This window comes from Barbatula barbatula (genome assembly GCF_947034865.1).
Source record: "Barbatula barbatula genome assembly, chromosome: 9".
Lineage (NCBI taxonomy): Eukaryota > Metazoa > Chordata > Actinopteri > Cypriniformes > Nemacheilidae > Barbatula > Barbatula barbatula.
In genome coordinates this window covers 7,373,616-7,398,102 of record NC_136772.1, presented here as the reverse complement: position 1 = coordinate 7,398,102, position 24,487 = coordinate 7,373,616, and the positions used below count along the sequence as shown (strand labels likewise).

The following is a 24,487-nucleotide window of genomic DNA, read 5'->3' as shown; positions in this document are numbered from 1 at the left end:
AATTGTCCTGAAGCTAAAACCTCTTCTGTGTCTCTGTAACAGAGCAGAATGAAATGCACTGCAAATTTCTGTACTGTTATGTTAATATTTTAGTTATAAGATGTGGGGTTCCTGAGAACAGCACCTGAAATTAGCTGAGGTAATCCATAAGAGCGATGAAATACACAACCACACACACACACACACACACACACACACACACAGTGAACAGCTGTGTAATGTTGCTGTTATTCTTTATTTCTTTGAATGTGGGCAGTTTGTATACTCCTTGACAACGTCGACCCAACGTGAACGATTAGTAGCCTCTCATTTTCCCAAAAAACATCACTTCATGTGGTTAACTTCTAACAATTACGGAGAGAAATAACTCGACCACGTACCCTGGCAGTGTCATGGCTGTGATTAGGTGATTGGTCGAATGTCACAATCATGAAAGGCCAGGTCACATACAATAGGCTATGAGTGGATTGGGCAGCGTGGGAGTAGCCCCTTCTTGTAGGCTACGACTCCCGCTGCTGTGGCGAGAGCCAGGAAAGAGGACATGCTCATAAACTTGAAGAGACCCCCAACGGATGGCAAGTTTCTCTCCCAGAAAGTGGTGACAAACGGCCGGGCTGGAATATCCTAAAGGCGGGGTTTCAGAGCACAAATTATTCAAGACTTTAAACATGCTTGGTGTGTTCAAGCACTTTCGTGAAAACTCTTTTTAGGACCACAAAAGCATTTCAAATTCATACCATTGATTCAGGCTCTGACTGCCAAATCTGACTTGCGGGGAGTTTTCCCATTGCACACAAAATCTGGAAGGAGGAAGCAAAAAATATTTTAAAAGAGTTCCCTTAAATGGTGATATAATCAAATGAGACGAAGTAAAATGAATGGATAGAACATAAAAAAAGAATGTACATACAGTAAAGCCGTGGAACAAATTAAGATTCTCGCTTAGTCTAATGAGTTAAGTGTTAACATTTAGTCATTTAGCAGACGCTTTTATCCAAAGCGACTTACAAAGAGTTCGGGGAGCAAATAGCGATATGGCATACAAAGAGCAATAGTACAATAGGTGCTAATACAAAGTTACTAGTTTCAACAAAAGCTAGACCAATACCTGTTGAGAGAAGAGGGTTAGTATACATTTTTTTTTCATTTCATGTTAAGTGAGTGTCTTGACGCGTCTCTTTTATCATAAACCCTTTCGACGCGTCTGCACCAGGCAGGTATTTTGACATGATGCACGATGCACATAGGTTCATGTGTACATTTTAAGGATGATTTAAGAAATGGACCAAAGCAACTGAAAAACTGAAATAAATCAATAAATTCCAGCACACACCTCTCTAGACGCTCTCTCTCCCGCCTGTACAGCTCCCTCCATGTAACCGCTCCACTCGGTGGCTGTCTCAGTTCCAGCAAAGTAAAGTTTGCCTACAGGCTCCCGCAAGACCCTGGAATGAAAAACCAACCATAACCATTTATGAAAGTCCACAATGCTCTTATCTAGTTATGCTATATCCAGGATCAGCTGACCTGCCAAACTGGGTCATGATACCAGGAGGAAAGTAAGCGGTGTAGCAGCCGCCAGAATACTCCTCCTCACACCAGTTCTTCTCCTCGTAGTGCACAGGCTGAAGAAGAGAACCCCCCATAAAGAAATAATCTTGACAAATTTTGTGCCAAACTCAATTGGGATAAACAGTGAAGAGTGCAATGCAATTTTATCCGAATAAATAAATCATCGCTAAAAGCATTGATAGAAACATCAAGTAGTAAACATTCATTTTCAGTGATGGAGACTCACATGAAGCGCCTCCTCTGAGCCGAGCACACGAGAATAAATCTCACAGATGCTTCTCTTTCTAAAACCGTCGACAAGACACATTCATTACAAGCCAGGCACAACATTTTCATCTTAAGCTACACACGTATTTTACCAATACGAAGAAGAGGAAACATCTACTGTACCTCTCCTCCTTCGTCAGACCTGCCAGCTTCCTGGATTTTCGTGCTAGAATAAAACTGTAAACAAAAAAGCATTCTCTCATCATCAAGTAGTTCAGCCGGCTTATTTAGTTGCTTACTTTCATCCAACGATTAAAATCAAAGTTGAATGTACCCCATTATAGCAGGCACGGAGCCATCGGGCTTAGTGTCATCCAGCGTGAGACCTATAGGTACGTCCTCCTCCTCGATCACCATGCTGCCGCAGTATCCTATACAATAAAACCGCCTATCTCAAGACAATGCTGTGAACCCTTTAAAATATAACAGAACGTGAACAGGCACAAACCCTTTTTCCTCCAGAAGTTCTCTTTGTAGTACACCATACATTTGATAACGGATCCCATGGGAACTCGATGAATGAGCTGATTCCTCAGAGGGGGCAGTTCAGGGTTAAAATGGATCTTCAGGTTCAGTCCCGGTGGTATGGCAAGTATGACATATTTGGCCTACAAGGAACGACAAGAGCAGATGGTTAAAACTACAAACAAAGTTTATTTTATAAACACTGTATAAGCTCAAAGTTCATCAGAAAAGCGTCAGTTAGGAATTATTTATATTCTGTCCTAATGTAATAATTGGAGCAATATGGCAGCACTTGTTAAAATGTGACCATTTGAACAAATATTGGATTGTGCTTTTATGTACATTGTGATATAAATGGTGGGAGTTTAGATGTAGAAATGGATTGTAGAATAGTGCTATTCTAGTGTCTTCACCTCAGCAGGTTAAGCGGCTCGACAGAAGTCTTCAATAAGCTTTCAGCACAGGAAAGAGGATGCGGCCAGGGTAGCGGGATGAAGACCCGCTTACTGATAACAATCCACCAAGCTTACACATATACAATGATATGTTCTAATTTTATGCATCAAATAAGTTGCTTGAGCATTAGATTTCAATAAAACCAGCAGATTCTGAACTAAGCCACAACTTTTACTATCTCGCCTGAATGCACATTTTACGTACGTCCATGCAATTTACAGTTGACCTACTGCTGTGCTGATACCACATCCCAGAATGCAATCCTCTCGACTTGACATTCTATTTTCTTGTAATGACCATATACAAAGTTTAACGCAAAATAAAAGAAAACAATTTTTTTAGATTGCGACTGGACGAAAAATCGCTGAAAAACATGCAAGGTTATTAGACAACCCGGCATATTGTTTATCATTTACCCTATTACAAACTCTCTAGAACAGTGATTCTCAAACTTTTTCGTTGTAATGTCCCCTTTGTGTGAGTGCATCGCTTTGCGGGCCCCCAAATAAAAACATAGAATCTTAAACTTTACAGTTTTCATTAAACCAAAAACAAATTCTGTTATACAATATTTGTTGTATGTCAACATTTCTTGTTGGTGGTCCTATTTTTCTGATGTTTAATTGCATAAAATGTATCATTTTCAATATTTCATAAAATAACACAAAATCTGTGGTCTCCCAGGATCCATCTTGGGGTCCCCCAGGGGACCACGGCCCCCAGGTTGAGAACCACTGCTCTCGAATACTTGAATTTGATTGGTCTTTCGCAAAATTCCTTTTATTCTGGGTACCAACTGCTAAAATTGATGAAACACTGCTAGTAAGTTTTAACTTCATCGACAAGTTTAATACGTAATAATCTAATATTTAATTTATAATTGATAGGATTAAACCAACGTGCATGTTCGTTTTGAACTTCAAGGTAAGCCTTAATGAGCTATTAAATATTGCAAGTCAACAAAATATTTCACATTAACCAATAACAAAATTCTCTACAAGGATTTTATGATATTGGCTCAGCTCCTTTCCATGTTCACTTCTCTAAATGTAGTTTTGTGCATCTTCTCACCTTATATATCTCCTCATTGACTGTCTTGACCACCACCAGGTCTCCAGTCTGGTCAATGCTGTAGACGGCTCTCTCCAGCTTCACATGGTCACCCAGCTCTCTGGCCATAGCCTCACTGATCTGACTAGAGCCGCCGGCAAACTTGCGTTCCTGTCATAAGACACAAACTCCAGACTCACCAAATGAATGTCACACCTTTTTATTGGTCATGCATGCCATTTTATTTCAGCAGCCTCAATTTATTATTCTGTTCCATTTATTATGAGCTGTAAAGAGCGGGAGCACATTATCTAAGTGAGCATTACTTATCAGACTGCAACTCAATCATTTACCACCAGGTGTCTCTGTATCTCACAGAATCGTGATACATTTGGGTGAAAATCACATTTCAGTTAGGACAGATACATGACACAAAAGATGAAAAGGCCTCAAGTGTCTGTCCCATATCTCAAAGTCTTCGATAAATAATGCAACACTTATCAAAGTGTCACAAACTAAATACTTCACATTTCAATTTATAGGCACCATCAGATGACACGTGCTACCAAAAAACCTTGGATGACCAACTAAAAATGTGATGCAAACATAGTGGCCAGTGACTATTTCGGTAGGTTATATAATCAGTTTGGGGTTGTAGGAATCGATAAAGACTGCACAAGTCAACCTGAGTCATTTCTTACACTAGAAGAATTTATCATATATAAAGAAACTTTAAAAAGATTCACAAATATTTTTGAACCAAATGTTTTGTACAATGTTTAAAACAAATCACCATTAGGGGTTATGTAATGGACATACTCTTTCAATGAGCATTTATCTGTGACGTCAGACCTGACGTGACAAGCAACATTTTAACATGGTGAAGCATTAATGAGATTTAAGAGCTACATTGGAAATGGCTTAAATGTGTGTATGATCAGTATACAAAGATATGGTATTTTATGTTTATTACTGTATTTTTATTTCCATACAGAGAACAAATAACCTGATTTGGAACCACGTGAATGAATACATTTATAAAAAAAATCCTATTTTAGGGAACTATTACTTTAACCCAATCTACCCTTTGCTCCATTTCCATGACATGAAACCATCTCTCTTTCTCCTACAGAAAATCTTTTCTTTCTTTTTCGAAATGGCCCATTAGGACAGCTGTGGGTAACTAAAGATCTGCTGCAGTTGGCAGGAACATTTGAATCAACTAGTTTTCTATTTCTAGTGCTTTCTATCCCTGTAACAAACACCTGCTTTCCTGTTTCGTCTTCCTGCTTTTCTGGCTTCCTAGAAAAATGATGGTGCTCGGAGGTTATGCACCACATCTCTCACAGATGTTGATTATACTGTAAACACGAACGCTGGTGCAGTGAAAAACTCAAGGAGACACACACATGAACACTACTGTGTAAACGTGTCAGCGTGCTGCTTTCGGAGTTGACTTCCTATATAATTAACTCTGAGAAATAACCAGTTGAAATAACGTGCCTGACACTGCACCTCTTAACATACTGCTATTTCTACAGACACAGAAATGTGCATGTGCAGATGTAGATAGATAGATCGGCAGTTAGATAGATGGATGGACAGACGTTTTACCTGGCCTCCATTGGTGGTGGAGAAGATTCTCATAGTCCCACCACACTGCTTGACGTACCACAGGAACCAGAGAGCAGACACCTCGTGGGGCTCGGAGGTCACGTTCACATTGACAAACAAAGTAGCGAAGTTACGAGCTGCCCTGTTAAAGCATATATACCATCAACAGCCAATACACCATCAGCAATATTTTACATTGAGTGGGTTCTGTCCCCGTACTTGGTCCAGCAAATCTTGTCGAACAGCTGATGCATTGTCATCTTATCCCATTCTTCAGCATGAGGGGCTCTCCATGGAGCTTCCCTTGGAATCTAAAAGGCAAAAATCAGGACAGTTTTGTTAACAGATGGTTTCCCGGTCATATCCGGTTTATGCTAGTCTAGCTGGTCTACTAGCTTACGAAGAGCTTTCTAGCACACAGGCTAGATTGGTAGACCAAACGAGATCAGTTCGAACAGCTATTAATCTATTGTATAATGGAATTACTGAAGTTTCATTATGAATATGACAAGGTCCTGTACCTCCATTCCCATCTTGTCCATTGTTCTCCATAGATTGTTGTAGTCTAGGTAGGCCAGTGGGTTCCACACGGGAGGGAAAGACCCTTTGAATGGATACGATTTCCCCTTGGAAACACGATAATGAAATAATGAATAAAAGTGTCATTCTTATGTTTTGTCATTGCGATGACATAATGTCTTCATCATAGCCATCATGACCATTATACAAGTAATTAATTTGGAATGGAAAACACTTTTCGCTGCCTAAAATATACGTAACTACATTTCGCTTGGCTTGGCCTCAAATCAGTTCATGCAGGGCTTCTGTTCACAGTCGTGCTAATACAACCGAGAGATCAGAAACAAGTCGACCTTATCAAATCCAACTTGGATTTTATTATATAATGTCTTCTTCATTAAGACCAGGACGGGAGACGTGAGCTCATTTTGGGTGTCATATGGAATAATGATCGAATATCTATAAATATACAAATACATGAAAGCATAAAAATGATAATCACACATAATGACAATATTAGTCTTTGGCACGGAGCTGCTATATGACACAAGCTGTGGTGGAAATGCTTAGCCAGTATGATAATACTCAGCGGGGCAGGCCAATGGGGTAAATATAGCAGACATGACTATATCCCTGGATTGCTCTGTTGCTGTGGGGCTCCCAAATGAACACAGATTGATTAATGTTTGACCACAGATAAAGGACGGTGCGCTGCATGTCAACATGAAGCCATTACTGATTGCGCTCATGAAAATGAAGTCTCTGATAAAGAAGAGTCCAGAGTGACAGTCTTAGTGTAGGAAAGGTTACAGAATGAAGCAACCTGGTCAGAACTGCTGAATCGATCAAACACCTGTCACCTACTAAAGCATGTGCAGAGTTACACGTCAAAACATGGAAACGTTTGGCTACATACGACACATTTATATGTGGATCATATATTTTAAAATATAACACACCTTTTATATACTGTAGGTGAGGAATATGAGAGACTTCAACTTCAGATTCAAGTTTGTAATCTTTAAGATTGAAATGTTATCTCGTATACGGTATGGATGCATCTCAAGGGGTTTATACAATAAATACATTTTAATATATGAAGAGCTTGGTTCCAACTCCGTCAAAAATCATGTTTTTTTATTATGTTATCATGGTCTGATTGTGTTAGTTAGCTGTATTTTTGAGCTATTATGGCTTAAATCAAAGACAAACAACTGCAGTTTGATTGATATTAATTGGAAGGCACAATAAAAAACATTTAAAAACATTAAAAAAAAAAACGGAGTGATCTCATTTTGGAACCTCACTCTTCATATAGAGCCTATATATTTAGCCTATAGTCTATATATAAGGTTACATTTTCCCTTTTATGTTTGCACACTATATACATACTGTACATCTTTAACAAATAATGGAAGTAGAATCATATACATATATGTCAACATATGTAATAAATATATATACGCTATAGTCATATATGAGCTTCCTGCCAGAGACAAATCAATTTGTCGTGTCACAACATTTTCAATACACTACTTTGAAAAACCCTGTAATTTATCGCTCACGGAATACGTCTGAGTGGAACGAGAGGTTTTCCTACAGAACCAGATGCTATTTGTTGGACAGTTAAATTGCTGAAAACACTTATTCAAATGGCAAAGCACTATAAACTGTCAGCAGTTCTCAGTGGATGTCATCTGTCATCCTATAATGCCTCTCTGGCAAACGGTCGAACTCTGTGTGAAATCCCTGATGTGAAATGTTGTCATATTTATGAGCTTTCGACGTGACTTTGCCATCTGTATTTCTCACTGAGATCTCCGACTAAGTCTACAGGAAAACAAGACCCTGCTGTACATGTTTAGCTACAGTACATAACCGCGGTGTTCTGTTTTTGGGCCTAAGAAACCACAAGTCCATAATGACAATAAGAAATACATACATAAAGATAAATACTATTCCTATTCCTAATACTATTCCTGAAGAATCAGGTCAATACTTTACAACTTTTCCTAATCTTGTGAGAAATGATTAATAACACTATTTCAACAAAACTGTCATCTTACCTTACCACAGGTAACAACATTAGCTTTACACAACTTTAGCTGTGTGTCAGATTAAGCAGGAAATGTCAATTGTTTTTCAAAACACAGATAAAGTATGTCAAGGAACATGCTATTTTGTGATCGAACAGAGATGGCGATAGAGAGGCAAATTATACGGATCGCATCTCAAAGAGTTCTGATAAATTTGAACATGATTCCATTCTGTGTGTCGTGCACAGATCATAGATAAACTGTGCACTACTGCTGCTATTTATTCAGATTTTATATTACAATCTTCTTTTGTTGACAATGTTTTTTGCAGGTATCAAGTTGACTAATGCAACTACAACGCATGCCTGCCATTTCTGAATAGGCTACTGTTTGTCTACACTGTAATAAAGGAGTAACGCTAAATTGATATTTACTTGTTTGTTAAAAGTCAAGGACTTTTTAAACCGGTAACATATTAAAAGATTTTGAAGGTAAAATAAGATTATTTTAACACACACGTCCCTGGGATCTCTGGGACCCCAAATGTACAAGGTATAAGACTACCTCAACAAAACATGAAGGATAAAGAACCATGATGACATTTCCATATCATCTGTGAGACAGCCAGACCGATGCAACAGAGGACATTGGATCGCTCACCGTCCAGCAACAGGTCTGTTCCCATGGTGACGGAAGTGAGGTGGAGAGATGGAGTGCATCTCGTGTGATATCCTTTTTAGGCAGAGCAAACATAAGCCTCAACACTACTGCTAACCTCACAATGCTCTATATCCACACACTGATGTCCATCACGTCTCAATGAACAAAGAACACATTCTGTTCAATCAAAAATAAATAATGTTTCCATGCAACCTATTAGGTAACAGAATACATTTTACAGAAATCATAACACATGACGGTGTCATTTTATAAAAATATATTCTGATAAAAAATCTTAATCTGCAGACATCACTATATAATATCGAAGCCATTCATAAACTGACCAATGAAGGAGCATCTTTTGTAGCATTGTCTGTCATGTCAACCTCTCATCCATTGATATGACTTTAGGGGCGTGAGTAAATTATTTTGCCATTCTATTTGCATCACAGTTGGAACACAATCATAATGCTATATGCTAAAGCTGCCTGAAGGATCAGTTGTATATATGTTACAAAGCGAGGCAGAGGAAACTGGGTCTGGCCTTTAGGATTACAGCTATAGAAAAGCTGATTACACCGGCGCCTTGGCTGCATGCTTACCTTAATTATAAAATGGCCTGCTCATTGTAAGGCCCTTTATTGGCTAATACTGGGCCCAGGCCAACACATGAATACTGGGTAACAGGTGATACTGTAAAAGCAGTCATAAAACCCTCAGCCAATGGTGTGCGGACACAGATGCCACTGGCTACGTGAGTGTAAGATAAAATGCTTATTGGTGCCTCTCACAATACTACACACAACGTAAAATCTTCAGATAAGTTCAAAGTTAACTCCAAAGGTCATTAAAAACACGACATTCTCACGTAGTCAGGTTTGCAGTTTTTGGCATGATGTCAACTAAAAGAAAAGTTACCAACAATGATTGTTTCCCTTTGAAGCCCTCAAGTACTCAGCATGCCTGAACACGTCTGTGTTGTAATATTTAAGTAATACATTTCTATGCATGCAATAATCCACGCCATAACACTTTGACAAAAGATCAAACTTATTGTTAATGCTGCTCACTAATACGACTTCTTAATAGTATACCCTAATGTTCAGATGTTTGATGCAACAATGATAATGGACTAGATAAAGTACATCAAATGCAAACAAATAATAATTGTGCAATGTAAGAATCCTAATACACTATTCTTACACTGTAAAAACTGTTTTTTTGACATTATTTTTTCATCATTTCTGAAATGCAGTAAAAATGTCAAATTACACAGACAGACTGCAGATTTACATGTCGGGTGTGAAATAACATGACATTTTTTCACAGTGTACTTAAGTTAGAATGTATTTATGTATATCTATTCTCAAAGGAACTGCAATAATTTGGTGTCAGAGTGGCACAACTAATAGCAAAATTGATCAATAGTTAGTTACTGTACAAATTCTCAATGATAACTGTTAATTTGAACAAAATAAATGTTCTTGATCGAGACAAAATACATAGTTTGCATACTCTGACTGACCGTATTAAAGCATTGCTGCTTCAAAACTATAGAGCAGTCCTGACTGCCATATTCATTCCACAGTTTCATCCAGAGGTGGGAGTAAGTCACACATGTGCAAGTCACAAGTACTGTAACTCTCAAGTCTTAAAGTCCCAGTGAAATTTAAAATGACAAAAAATGTCTTCATGAAATATTGCAGCGTTTATTGTAAATAGTTTATCAATGTGGGTCATTCTCTTTTTAAAATGCACGTGCCCCTATAATCTTACGTTAAAATCTGGAAATGCACTAACTTCCTGTAATGACTATCCAGTTTATGACGTATGTTAGACAGCTTGGGCGGAGCATCAGTTAACTCCTCCCCTTACATTTATTCATTTGGCAGACGCTTTTATCCAAAGCGACTTACAAGTAGTTTTTTTACAGTGGCACATTACTGCAGAGCAATCAGGGGTAAGGTGCCTTGCTCAAGGGCACTTCAGTCATGACCTGCTGGCACCCTTCTGATCACAAGCCCAACGATATATTTTTCTCATTAGAAATTCCATTTCACTCGGAAATCTGTCAAAGGAACTGTAAATTCCGGTTCATGGGGACTTTAACCTTCAAGTCCAATTTCAAAAATCACTGCTTTATGTCAAGCAATTCAAGTCAAGTCATAGCTTTGGTCAAGCAAGTCACTGGCAAGTCATACAAATGTTTGTTGATTTAACTAAATACATATATTAAAATAAGTTAAAACCACAGAAGTTATGAACTATTTATGTTTTATTTGCAACAAAAATATTATATGCATTTCTACTCAAAAGGTGTCCACATACAGCTGAGTTGTTAATACAATAAAAATCTAAAACTTAAACATAAGTAAAATTTAAATGACATAGCCTAAAATGTAATTGTAACTGAAATTAGGCCAACATAAAAGCATGAAAAGTATTAAGGTACAGCTAATACAAAGAAAACAAATCTCACCCGAAATAGAATTAAATAGAAAATAAATAACTAAATACAAATCAAAATTGACAATCAACAAAATCATAAATGAACAGAGATATACAAATCAAGGAATATAATAATGGGTGAGATACGTTCTCTTTTTATTAGATGAAACTGATGTCTCCTGCTTGTCCTGTAACTTACAGCGTGACCAGGTTGCTCACACCCTGAAGAAGGCTCATAAGCTGCAACCCGTAGGTGAGCAGAACTTGTGTGTGTCACCTGCTTTTTAAATATTAAAGCCATGATGAAATAAAGGCTTTTTATATTTTTTCAATAATATTCAAGTGCCTTGTAGTGCCAAGTCTTTTATTAATATTTGTCAAGCAAGTCTCAAGGCCTAAGATTTGCCACTTAAGTCCGACTCGAGTCAAGTCATGTGACTCGAGTCCCCATCTCTGGTTTCATCATATTGTGATTATACCGAACATAATCATACTGCCCACCCTCACAATTAACTGGAACATGCTGGCTTGTAGAAAGAAGGACAATAAACGTGAAGCCCTCTGACTCAACATTCTCTTAGCTCAACCGGAAAAGCTGCCTGGTTCTGAGACGAAAAGGAAACGCCCCAGTTCCCAATGACAAAGCCAGAAAACGTTGGAGACAGACAGAGAGAAAGATAGAGTGTCCCCTCAATGCAATAGCGATTGTCGTTTGATGAGGAATGCTGCCATGGTTACCCAAAGGGATGCTACGATCAGAAGATAATGGCACGAGGAGAAAGAGGGCAGCTCCTTCAGAGCAGATAGACCATTGAGAAACACACACACACGGGTAAACACAAATTTCATTAATCATTAAAAAGACACACTAAAAAAACACAACACATACAAAAAACAATAAAACCGAAAGGTGGCAGTGTGACGTGGCACCAATAAGTAAACGCGTGTCGTTTACAGTTACATGGAAGGAAGTTTGTTCCAATGAAATGACACTAGCCCATTAAAGCAGGATTGCAAAAAAATGTGTCTATTATTCGGACAGTCCAACCTAAAATCAAAATTTTGTCATCATTTACTCACCCTCATGTCAAAAATTCTGTTTGACTGACTTTCTTCTGCAGAACACTAACATTTTTAAGTAGACTGGTAAGCAAACAACAATGGCCCCCATTGACTTCCATTGTATGGACACACAGACATTTCTCAATATATGTTTCTAAAGTCATATACAGTTTCTAAAGTCATATTTTATATGCAATTAGGGTGAATAAGTGATGACATAATTTTTATTTTGGGGTGAACTATCCCTTTAAGTAAACCTTATTTAACGTACTACCAACATGCCTATAAATGTCATCTACAGACATCTGGAATTATTCAGAAATGAAGCCTTGAAAATCATATCGGACAAATGTGATGTGCACAGTCTTACATATTTACATTTATCTGCTATATCTCTGCATTTATGCCTCTGGGTGTATTCTGACGAAACCTGTTAGGGTTTGGCTTGACAGTAATTTATAGTTATTGATCCATCAAACTGCCTGAACGACGGCCGATTGTTTTCTTATGTACAGCATTGATTCTGTCTGCTTTTACAGGAACCTAATTTAAACAACATACTGCACCTGTTCATGCTTACTGTATGTTTTTTACACAAAGAAATCGTATGGCTTGATAGTGTTGTTCTTTTACATGAATCAAACATTATCAAAATGTTATGTTTAAGAGATTTAAAGGGACAGTTCACCCAAAAATGAAATTCTGTCATCATCTGTAAAACACTAGAAAAAAAAATGCTTGTAAACAAACAATTCTGGTGCACTGCTGACTTCCACAGTACAGAAAAAAACTACTGTGGTAGTCAATAGTGCCCCAGAACTGATTGATTCCCCACATTCTTCAAAATATCGTCTTTTGTGTTCAACAGAACCAATAATTGTACATGAAGAAATTTTCATTTTGGGTGAACTATCACTTTATGATGTTAAGATTGAAAACAACTGCAAAGCATGCTATGTTGCAATCTCTTAGTATTTTTCTGTAATTATCATTGACACTAACATTGTAACGTTAGATGGGTAATTATTCTGGTGTGGGATTATGGAAAACATGCCACAGGGCCCTTTCCATGGCAACTGAATTCAGAGTCCATCCTGACATCTGACATAATCTACACTGAAAACCCCACTGCATCTTCATCCTGACCTTTATCTCTGCGCACACCATCTATGCGTATCTGCTCATTGATCTCAGCTCGATAATTCATCATGTTTTTTCCCTTAGGTCTACGACCACAGAAAGCGGTATCACACAAGAGTTTTCTGTGCAATAAGAAAGCTCAATACTAAGTAGCCTGTGATTTATGCTTGTAATAGCAGGTGGAAGCAGAAGAGACACTATAGCCAAATCTAATAACCTCATGCAGCGTGCATGTGCCAAGGGCAGCGATGCGTCCACTAAAATTGGATATAGGAGGGGGGTGTCTGATGTCTTGAGTTCTGCCCTTCTTACCCACTCTGAGCAGCTGAAACCATATTACAGGCTTCCTTCAGGCAGCGATTAGCATCTACAGGCTCAAGCTCAGCACACTAATGCGAAGGAGGGACTCAGTATTCAAGCCTCTTCGCTTGCGCGTGCCAGGCCCGGCTTTCCTGTGCATTAAGACATGAGTGTGCATGAACAAGAAACTGAATTATCAGCGCAAGCTTTGCCCTAGAGCTCTGAGTAGGGATGGGTTTTGTGGAAGGGAGATGGGTCCTGTTTGAATTTTTTTCCGGTTCCTTCAGTATGTCAGTGATGGTGTGTGTGTAGACTTTCACTATGGTTTACCTTCACATAGTGAACCAGAGACTCTTCTTCATTGACTTTGTATGTCTTTACTCCGTACTGTTTGGCTAGCCTCAGGATTCGGTTTTGAGTGGGACCGATGTATGCTCCTCCCAGATCCACCCATTTGGTCTCCTTGTTCTAAAAAAATAAATTTGTAAGGTGTCATTTCAAGCATTTGAACTTAGATAAACTTTTAACAATAAAATCAAAAAGGAACTCAAATTAGATTGTGGAAGCATATTTGTATTAAAGGGACAGTTCACCCAAAAATAAAAATTCACTCAGAATTAGTTGCAAGGCTAATTTCTTGGTTCTGTTGAACACAAAAGAAGATATTTTTAAGAATGTGAGGAATCAATCAGTTCTGGGGCACCTTTGACTACCATAGTAGTTTTTCTTTCTACTATGGTAGTCAAGAGTGCCCCAGAATTGTTTGGTTACAAACCAATCCAAATATCTTTCTTTAGGTTCAGCACAATGGAAAAATAATTATATAGGTTTGGAACAACAACTGGGTAAGTAGATGATGACTACATTGTTATTTTTAGGTGAACTGTTCCTTTAAGACAGCAGATTCCCTTCCGTCTAAGCATCCTAAAATCGAGACAACAGTCAGTAGACCCCAGTTTTTTTAATATGTGATAACACAGATCACATGAGCAAGTAAAGTTAACATGGAAACCAGCATTAGCGTCACCTGAAATGTCACCTGATGTGACTTGTGGATTTATTAGCAGGTGTAAACAGGGCTTTTTTTACCTGAACAGTGAAGGTTCTTCCACCAACACGGTTTCTGGCTTCCAGGACCACAGGGTTTAATCCACTTTCCAGCAAGAGCTTGGCGGCACTCAAACCTGTCAGGTGGGAAAGTAGAAAGGATGAAACTGGGCTCTGAGCTGAGCTGTAATACATGGGGTATGATTTTGCTAGACAGAAAGATGGGTTTAGAAAGACTTTACATGGGTGTCTCAACACACAAACATTTCCTCTCTTCACAGAGGACGTGAAACTGGTCTTATGAATTTCTAACGATGTCATGAGTTTTTACCACATTCAAAACCAAAACTAGGACTTCTCTAATGTGAACAGTTGCAGACTACACACAAAGCTTTCATACAGATATGGAGATGATTTTAGGATTGTATATAAATATTTTTGAATTTACACTTCTTCAGTTCACTGAAACTATCAAACGGACAGCCCTGCCCTAAATTCATGAAAACTGTTGATCTCAGTTGCTCAGTGTGGTCAGGATACATGACCAAACAGACAAAGTTATAGGACATCTAGGCCAAAACATGACCTTGGAAGCTTATATAACGTCACAAACTGGCCTTGTGGTGTCTAGAAAAACAGCTCACCCAGTAAAATATCCAAACCATCTTTAGGTTTCTGCAACTATAATAAACAATACCATATAATTTACCATATCATGTTAACAAAAGAAGCACACATACAACCTCAAATAAATTATTGAAGGTTTGTGGTCACAAAACCTGCCGAGTGCCCACAGCTGTGAGCTCTCATATCTGGTTTGAAATTATTATCTTCTAAATAAAGCCAGAAGAAAACTGAATAGAAAGCTCTAAGAACAGCACAAATGAGCTTACAGTCATATGTGATGCAGTGAAACCTGATTATTTAACCAGGTGGCATGAGTAGGTCGCATTCAAGTGTTATCCCAAAGAGATGGAGGATGGAATTGTTCCCTGGACCAATTCAATACAATCTCATATTTCACACGAGTCTGCATACTGCCATATCTGATGCTATATCAAGGATAAATACACTGAGATTTCAAAGCTCCGAGTCACCCAGCTCACAATAAAATAGTTTGATCTATTCACACGTGAAGTTTCATATTGTTTCTAACTGCTCGACTGAATTTAATGCATTTTTCGACCATAAATAGGCCTCTTGGGAGAACGGTGACCTTATCTGCCATGTTTGAGGAAGCACACTCGCAAGCTTCGATTTTCTTCCCTCGTGACATTGAAAAGTTTTCAGCAACTTGGCAGAGACAAAATGTAGTCGGTCTTTGACACTCATTCAGAGACAACACTAACTCAATTGTTCGACTGCCAAGCAAACCCGCATAAACACAGATGGTGAGGAATACAAAAACGAAGCTCACTGTGCACGACAAATACAGCACACACACAGAGAAAGACTATACAACAACTTCTTAGTGAATCAATAATTCATTGATGTAAGAAAATCAAAGTTGGAATTACTCTTTCCAAAACAGAAAAAGGTAAGAGCAAAAATATTTTAAATAAAAAATACACGGAAACACATTGACACAGCAGCTAACAATCTTGACAATTAACTCAGAGCCGCAATCTTTTTAAAATTCTCTAAGCCAAATAAGCTTAAAAGATCATCCTTTGAATCACGATACTGCTACCCAAACACACAGGCTCAGAAATAGTCAAGCTCATTAACCTGGCTTTACCCTGTGTAAAATCACATAACAAATATTTAAATTTATAAACCTAGCTTTACGCTGCCCCAACAAATGCCAGTATGTTGGATCAGTTGAAACATGTTTCGTGTTTGTCAGCTCTTGGAATGTTTTAACAGTCTGGTAAAGGCTGGTTTACACTGTCCTAACAACTATTTTGGCAGCATTTAAGACATTCTAAAAATGGATTTTGAATGCTGGAAACATAACTGTTATTCCACTCTGTCCTAATCTAAACAGTAGGGTAACACACTGATCCAGCAAAAACCAACAACTGCTGGAATTAGCTGTTTCTTGGCATTTCGAGACTATACAGTAGTCTATCAATGACAAAAATAACACTGATGTAACGAAGTATCCACTCGTTGTTTCAAGATAAACATCTTGGTTTTAGCAGAGCTAATTCTGTTTTTTAACACTGAATAAATATTTGAGTTCAGTTTTAAGCTTTCAGCAGAATAACATCCACCACAGTGTTGAGCCACATGATGAAACCCAATGAAATGCAACAAGAAAAGGTCAAACCTTCGTAGACGAAAATTCCAATAGATCAAAGTGTGGGAATGTGGGAATGCCTTTTTTGGCCTCTGGTTTACCTATTTAGCATGTGCGCAGAGATTGCCAACAAAACAGACAGTTTCACTTACTGCGTTTGGTTCATGTCCGGCATCGTTTAGGGCGGGGAACACCGCTGCATCAATCAGTTTCAAATCATCTCCAAATCCAGCATTACATCCCCCGTTTATATATCCTTCATCACCCAAATGCAGTAAACAGACAAACACAGCTGAACTTCAAGAACAAAGTTCACTCTCTCTCTCCTGCACACAAGTGAAAGTGACTTGTGCGCATGCTCCTTCTCCTACTCTCCTTGGTTGATGCTTGGGCGTGCCGCATGCTTTTACGGGAGAATTGTCCAATAAGCGACTAAGAAAAGTTGTTACTTAACAATTTTTCAAGTTCGAAAAAAAACTTTACGAAACCTGTTGCGAAAACCAACATTGGGGGAGTGTATCGAGCACAGAAATATTACATCATACGTCCAACTCGTTTTTTGACAAGTTGACCATGTCAAGCATGAGAAGACGATTCAGACTGTGTGAAACACCATTTTAGGGCCACTTAAAAGAGGTTACAGTGGACCAAATTTTAGTGACTGACAGCCATTCACTTGCATTTTGTGGTGACTTTGGCTGTTATTACTACCATTTTGCCTTCTTTTTGTAATAAATTTTCCTAGAATATGATCATCATCAAGCTTATTTTTTCTGAATATTACACCTCAGTTCTTGATCAGTGAATTTTCAGGGGCCCATTTATTGGGAAAAGGGAGTCAGAGGATGGATGGAGTTTCCGTGGCAACAACACATGTAGAGATGCAGTCGCTTGGCAAAGGTAAATTTATAGCAATTACCTCTGGAAACAATATCTGCTGTGCACTCTTGCTGTAATTGACAAGACATAACAAGGTTAGGGTTTACAAAAGACATAAAAATAAAGGTAAAGAGAGTTAACCACAACATACCAATTCAGCACGCTTGTTTGTTCTGTAAGATTCTAAAGAACACACGCCTCTACTATTGCAAAAAACATTTGCGGCATGTATAAATTGTGCAATATTAAAGAGTTGTGATTTTGAGACCACCACATTAAGACAAAGTGTTTTTAGTAGAAAAATTCAACAAGTGTTCAATCCTCCGTTTTATACTGAACTGGAGATATGCCTTTTATAAAATAGCCTCAGATATCTAAAATAAATTTGGATGACTAATCTGCCCGATTATCAATTACAATCCATACCCAACTGCTTTGTTCACACACACATAACAACCCTGATAAAACCTAACACTACAGGGCAAAAAGAATCACATTTAGAAGGGGACTTCTGTCTGCTCTGATCGTAATTGCAAATCACATTTTTATACCACATTACCAGCCACCGAGCAGTGGCCACCTTTAAGTCTGCCCTTCGTCCCTCTGGGAATTTCTTAATTAAAATGTTAATCTGTCAGTTTTGGCAAGCGACTCATTTATCATTTGTCCTACACGATTTGTCCTACAACAGGGTTTTATATAGTCATTAAAGACACAAAAGCATTAAATGGAAATTACTGTCACGGTTGAGGACAGAACCCAAGCGCAGGCAGACTTTACACAACCACAAAACTTTAATAAACAAAACAAACACTCACAACGGGGAAAACACAACGAACAAAAACAAGAATCAAAACTAAAAAAACTTCCTCGAGGGGAATAAAACAAGGTCCAAGGTAAAGATAACTGACAAGTCCAACACACGAAGGGAACAGAGTAATCAAAATGGGTAATCCACGGGTTAGACAAACGGGCAGGAAAACACCTAGACGTGATACGGGAAGGAATGAACCGACATGGGGCAAGGAATACAGAGACTATTAATATGAAACACAAACCAGGGGAGATTTCACGGGGATAGAGACGGGCAGGTGACAGGGATAAACACTAATGGGGAACTGGGTGGACAGGTGAGGGGGATGAACCAAAACAATGCCATGCCCTTTCTCCACATGAAACACATGGATCTGACATGACGTTTACTCTGTTGTTGATTCTGCAAGAGTAACGTATCACATTTGACAAAAATGATGACTTTATTTGAAAACACATCTAATCTATAATTTGCACATTTAGAAACACTGAAAATAAATTTGAAGGTGCCAGATATGTATGTATAGTGTACAATATACCATATACAATAGACCACTTCACGAGATGCAAACACTGGTCGAGCAGCACTTCCGGTTTTAGTTTTTAGTTTTCAGTTTTCACTTTGGCCCCAGGTTTTTGTCAGGCCAAAAAACCCTTGCACTGAGTAAGTCCCGGCTCGGCACGATCAAGTGACTGTGGAAACACGACTGGCCTTGCAACACATGCCCGCTTCTGGCTCGATAGTGGAAAGATGGCTATTGACATTTGGACACACTGTTGAAAAGCAATTACAGAGAGATCAGTGACATGCCATGTTCTCCTGGCAACCCCAATGACTTGAGACTTGTTTTCCTTAGAGAGGAACAGAGCAGTATTATGTTAAATTGCACAAAGTCAGTCAAGCTGGAGACTCAGCCACAGCTCACCGGAGGAAAACAGGTCAATTACTTTTGTTTACATCAGCTAAGAGGACACAGCATTATAGAGTTCAGACCCAGAGTTTTTATTCTGGCTTTATATAAACTCATCATGGAGACGTACTATTCAGTGTTGACCTAGATCTTGGTTTGCTTTTCATTTTACTTATGCTGTTTGCTAAAAGCAATGTTTTCAATTGTGGTTGGGATTAATTGTCAATAATTCACAGCTGTTTTCCTTATGTGATGAATTTACATTGTTTCCTTTAGTTGAATTGTGTTCACACATGCAGTGATCTGCAATTGACAGTGTCCAGAGGTCCCTTTTCTCAATAAATGTTTGTCCATGTGTGCTATTGCTTCTCTAGGCAATCAGACTTGGCCGACAATGAAAGCGGATAAAAAAAAATCGCAAAGACAAATAGAGGAGTGGCTGAGGTATAATGAATCGTGAAGACATGGCGGTGAGCTCTTCTGACTTGCTAAGCTTTGTTCGTGGCAAGTTTTGCACAACTTACATTTTCCTCAAAACATAACAAACAAGCAAAGAGTACATAAAGCATAAAAAGGATGAATATAAGACGTTAGAGTTGTCTTTGCAAATCCGCCATAAACACAAAAGAAAACCATGTTGATAAACAAGTTTCCCCAATATTCAGAAAAATTGATATTTTAAAGTGTCACTTTCTAACCCCACACATCTGTGTCTCCGTCAACCTGCGTTTCCTGGCTGCTTTCCAAAGCCGGAATGTCAAAGTTCTTAGCAAGAGCATGACACTCACCAGGAAATGTCAAGTGTCAACAGCAAGCCTCGACAATTAAATATGGAATTCCTGCCTTCCACTTCTGCACCCCATGAGTGCTGTTGTTAACATACGCTAAAGCTCTAAAACAACTCTGCCAGATGTTTTTGTAATGCGGAAATATGTCTCATTCTTTCAATTGTCAGTCTGTTTCTGATTTTAATGCTATCGCTAAAAATATACCTAAATGTATATTTAGAGTTGATTTCTTCAATGTGAAAATATTTTCTTGGTTCAATATGCAGAACAATGGTGGACAGAAGGAAGGGGGATGTCTGAAAACATGTTCGATGTTACTAGCAGCGTAAAAAATGACAAATTTACTATTTGTGTATTTTTGTTTGTTACTGCCATACTGTCACTATTGTCAGCTGGAGTGCCCATGAACTCCAGTAGAGGGCACTCCACTCAGGACTACATTTCCCAGAATCCCATGCTAACCGCCACCAGGTGTCTCATATCACAGACAATCACCACCAGATGATTCCCATTACCACTCCCCTATATATACTGTGTTTGGACTCTCAATCTTGGCGAAGTCTTGTTTAGCCTGTCTGACATTTCTGAGCGTTTATATCATCTGTTTACCTGTCTATTACCTGTGTCTACTCCTGTTCCTTTGACTCCTTGCCGCCTGCCTTTTGACCCTCTGCCTTGTTGATGACCTTGATTCTGCCTGTCTATGTTATCCTTGTCGCTGTTGTATGACCTCTGCCTGTTTGACCATTCTGAGAGTAAAGCTGCATTTGGATCTCACCCTAAGTCTCGGAGCAGTTCATGACACAAGACTTCGCCAAGATTGAGAGTCCAAACACAGTATATATAGGGGAGTGGTAATGGGAATCATCTGGTGGTGATTGTCTGTGATATGAGACACCTGGTGGCGGTTAGCATGGGATTCTGGGAAATGTAGTCCTGAGTGGAGTGCCCTCTACTGGAGTTCATGGGCACTCCAGCTGACAATCGTGACACATACAGTAGATCAATAAGTCCAAAGAGTAAGATTTCTGCTGGTTAGGTGAATGACATTACAATTGTCACTTCTATATGCCAAGCACAGCCCCCGAGGCACCCTAACAGCAGACACAAATACACTTTGCTGTGTTCTTGAATCCCTGAGCACATTAAAATGAGTTGTCACTGCTGTTTACCACCTCTGCCAAAGTGCCGCCTCCCAGAGCACCTCACAAACAGTAATTGAATTTACTGGATATTCAGCTTCAGCCAAGAAACAACATTGCATTTATTCTTTACCAAGCAATATATACTTTGATTTTCTTCCAAGTTCAACAGGTGAAAAACATCCACATATTCAACAAGTGTACGTGACACAAAACTGGGTAAAATGATATCCTAAGTCTGTGCCGGTGCAATGCTGGGTATCATATACAGTATGTATTTTTGTCAATCACATCTGTGTGTCATTGCAGGAATTGCATTGCTTGTTTTGACCTCTCTGATCAATGATGCATTTATTATCTCTAGGAGATAATAAATACATAAAATTGGAGGCTTGCTCCATGCTATTACGCATGAAATACATAAATACTGCATGCATTGCATACATGTAGAGTTACAAAGGGTTCAAAGGTGAAACTACAGCATGGACTCTTGTAGAACCTTGGCAGGAAATCAAAGCTCTTGTGTTGATAAATGGTTTTATAGGTCTGAGTTGGGTGAGACCGGTCATTGGGAAATCATGTGTGCTCTTGTTATATAATGGTGAACGATAACACCATTCGCATTTTGGATATTAAAACACATTATTATGTGGTATTTTATAACAGGTTTGAATAATCAGTTGTCTACATGGGCATCGAGTTAAAGACATGGACTAGCAATCTGCTAACCTCTTTATCCACATTTAAAGATCGGCCAGATAAAGACCTCTTATTCACTTATAAATAACAATATAAAACATCAGACTAAATATTATCTGTGGGAGCAAGACATCTTGACTCTGTTTTCTGGATGATTGTTTTTCCACGAATTCTGCTCTTACACAGGTAAGCGGGTTACTCCCTCTCATGTATATCATGATGCATATACAGTCCGTTTACATGACAGGGCCAGGATGGAATTTCCTGTCAAGTCAAAATCGTAGGGGCATTATATTACAGTATGTTTTCTACAGTGGAAATAGGTCACACAATGCATGATGCACGTTATATTTCAAATCGGGACTGTATCATTGTAGTACAAAATCACCTTTTACACGGAAGCAGTGGTTTTAAGGTTTATATATGGTTGATGGTCAAAGTGTATGAACTCTGCTTGACACCAGGATAATAAATATGCTCAGTAAATTTTATTGAAAGCTTTAACCTTGGGTTATAAGAGCACGGCAATGGATTGAATTCCTACCCAGGCTGTAGTGTAAACAGTGTGTCAGACCCCTTCAAATCCCACTATTGATGATACAGTCTAACGTTTAGTTGTCCTGTGTAGTAGTCTAGTAAGCCTCGACCTGTTGCATCAAACAAGCAAGTCTATTTACAGGACTCACGCGATACAGTTCAACTGTTCAGACTGCACACGACTCCAGAAGCAACAAAACAAACTCAATGAACACAAATAAACAAAACCACTTACGTCCAGATACTCGAATAGAAATAACAGGGACGCACACGACGCTAGACGCGTCCGCGCACTAGCCGTGCATCATTTATGTCAGAAACACACTTAGCCTAACGGTCTCCACATCCGCCGTTATGAATATGAAATAAGCATTTCACGGAAGTGTAAGAAAGCGCTCAGGTGACATCACGAGGAAATTAATTGAAACTCTGACAAAACGAACCGAAGACTGTCGTGTTAAACACACACCTTCTGTAGAAATCGACGAGTCGGGTTAAGTAACTCAATAGCGATTATAATAACTATGAAATTAGTAGGCTATAACACGCCCACTAGCTAACGTACGGTGATATAAAGTTTATATGAAAGTGCGTTAAATGTGAGATTATGTGAAGGTTTTATGCATTATTTTAATCACACTAACCTGAGATGCCTCCGCCAATCACAATCACGTCGTGTGTGCTCGCGGTCATGGTGCTGTTGCTCTCTCTCTCTCTCTCTCTCTCTCTCTCTCTCTCTCTCTCTCTCTCTTTCCGTCTCTCCGTGTGGCGCTCAGAGCAGAAGAGCCGCTCCGCATCTGTGTTAAGAGCAGCGCTTTCAGCCCCACCCCCCGACTCCTGTCATTGGGAATGACACAACTGAAGAGGACTGGGGTAAATAACCCGAAGCTTCCCTCTATAGGCTCCTGTACAACGTCGTGCAAATAAGACTATACAGTATGTGCAACATATGAAATTGCTGTGATGTGATATTTCGTATATACGTATATTAATGCTAAAAATAACAATATAATATCAAGTGTCAATGAGGGTGGAGGATATTATTGTAGAGGATAATACAGGCAATGCAGTAGTTGTGACAATGTTATAGGCTTACTTTTATTTAGGGTATGTTTCATTAAATAAATATTATTTCATAATTATAAAAACTAAATGCAACATTCTGTCTCGCGAAAACGCTTGATAGCAGTTTTGCTTTAGTTTATTCTTTACTTTTTTGTGCAGTTTCTCACATCCACTCGTTCAATCAAAAGTAGAATGTATTATCATAACGTCTTGTGCTTTTCTAATATAAAATAAAAGGCATTTCATGTATTGTTACCTAATGCTCACACATATATTTTAGTGTGTATATATATATATATATATATATATATATATATCAGTGGCCCCTGTATCTGAATTTGCTGCCATCTAGTGGACAGAATTGGTATGTGCTTTTTATATATATATATATATATATATATATATATATTTGTTTACCAATATAAACATATAGCATATTTCACTCTTTTTCCTACGACCCTGGAGAGAAAACCACTGGTTTGGAGAATAGCTGGATTTTATTCTTTATCTCGAAAGCCCCCTTGAAATGTGTGCTTAGATAAACTGTTCAACAAGCATATACTCCCATTCAGATGAGAACATAAAGGGTCAATGATACTGGTTAGGGCCGTACAAGTTTTTGGGGCTTTTTTAAAAGGAAAAATTCAGTCATTCTTGATTGCAAGATTGCCATCAAGCAAAACATCCACAAAAATATATCACTTACGCATTTAACCTTGTTTTTTCAAAACAATTTTATATTGTATAATGAGCATACCACTAATCCAAATCCACT

At 38.5% G+C, this 24,487-nt stretch overlaps 1 protein-coding gene across 1 annotated transcript; it reads right to left on the bottom strand.

The window, feature by feature from the left end:
* Positions 1–216: 216 nt before the first annotated feature.
* Positions 217–23,498, bottom strand: mao (monoamine oxidase). Its single transcript, XM_079464733.1, has 15 exons — positions 23,292–23,498; positions 14,679–14,773; positions 13,920–14,057; positions 5,946–6,050; positions 5,644–5,735; positions 5,425–5,566; positions 3,832–3,981; positions 2,288–2,447; positions 2,114–2,210; positions 1,963–2,016; positions 1,799–1,856; positions 1,528–1,625; positions 1,334–1,445; positions 738–800; positions 217–624 (listed from the first exon to the last, which is right to left on the bottom strand). The coding sequence occupies exons 1-15, from the start codon at positions 23,338–23,340 to the stop codon at positions 457–459; spliced, it is 1,581 nt and encodes a 526-aa protein (XP_079320859.1). The 5' UTR covers positions 23,341–23,498; the 3' UTR covers positions 217–456.
* Between the last annotated feature and the right edge of the window lie 989 nt (positions 23,499–24,487).

Coding starts and splice junctions, on each gene's coding strand:
- mao (XM_079464733.1), bottom strand. CDS start 23,340: ATGACCGCGAGCACACACGACGTGATTGTGATTGGCGGAGGCATCTCA. Junction 5,567..5,643: donor GACAAGATTTGCTGGACCAA/GTACGGGGACAG, acceptor ATGCTTTAACAG/GGCAGCTCGTAACTTCGCTA. Junction 625..737: donor AGTCAGAGCCTGAATCAATG/GTATGAATTTGA, acceptor CCCCGCCTTTAG/GATATTCCAGCCCGGCCGTT.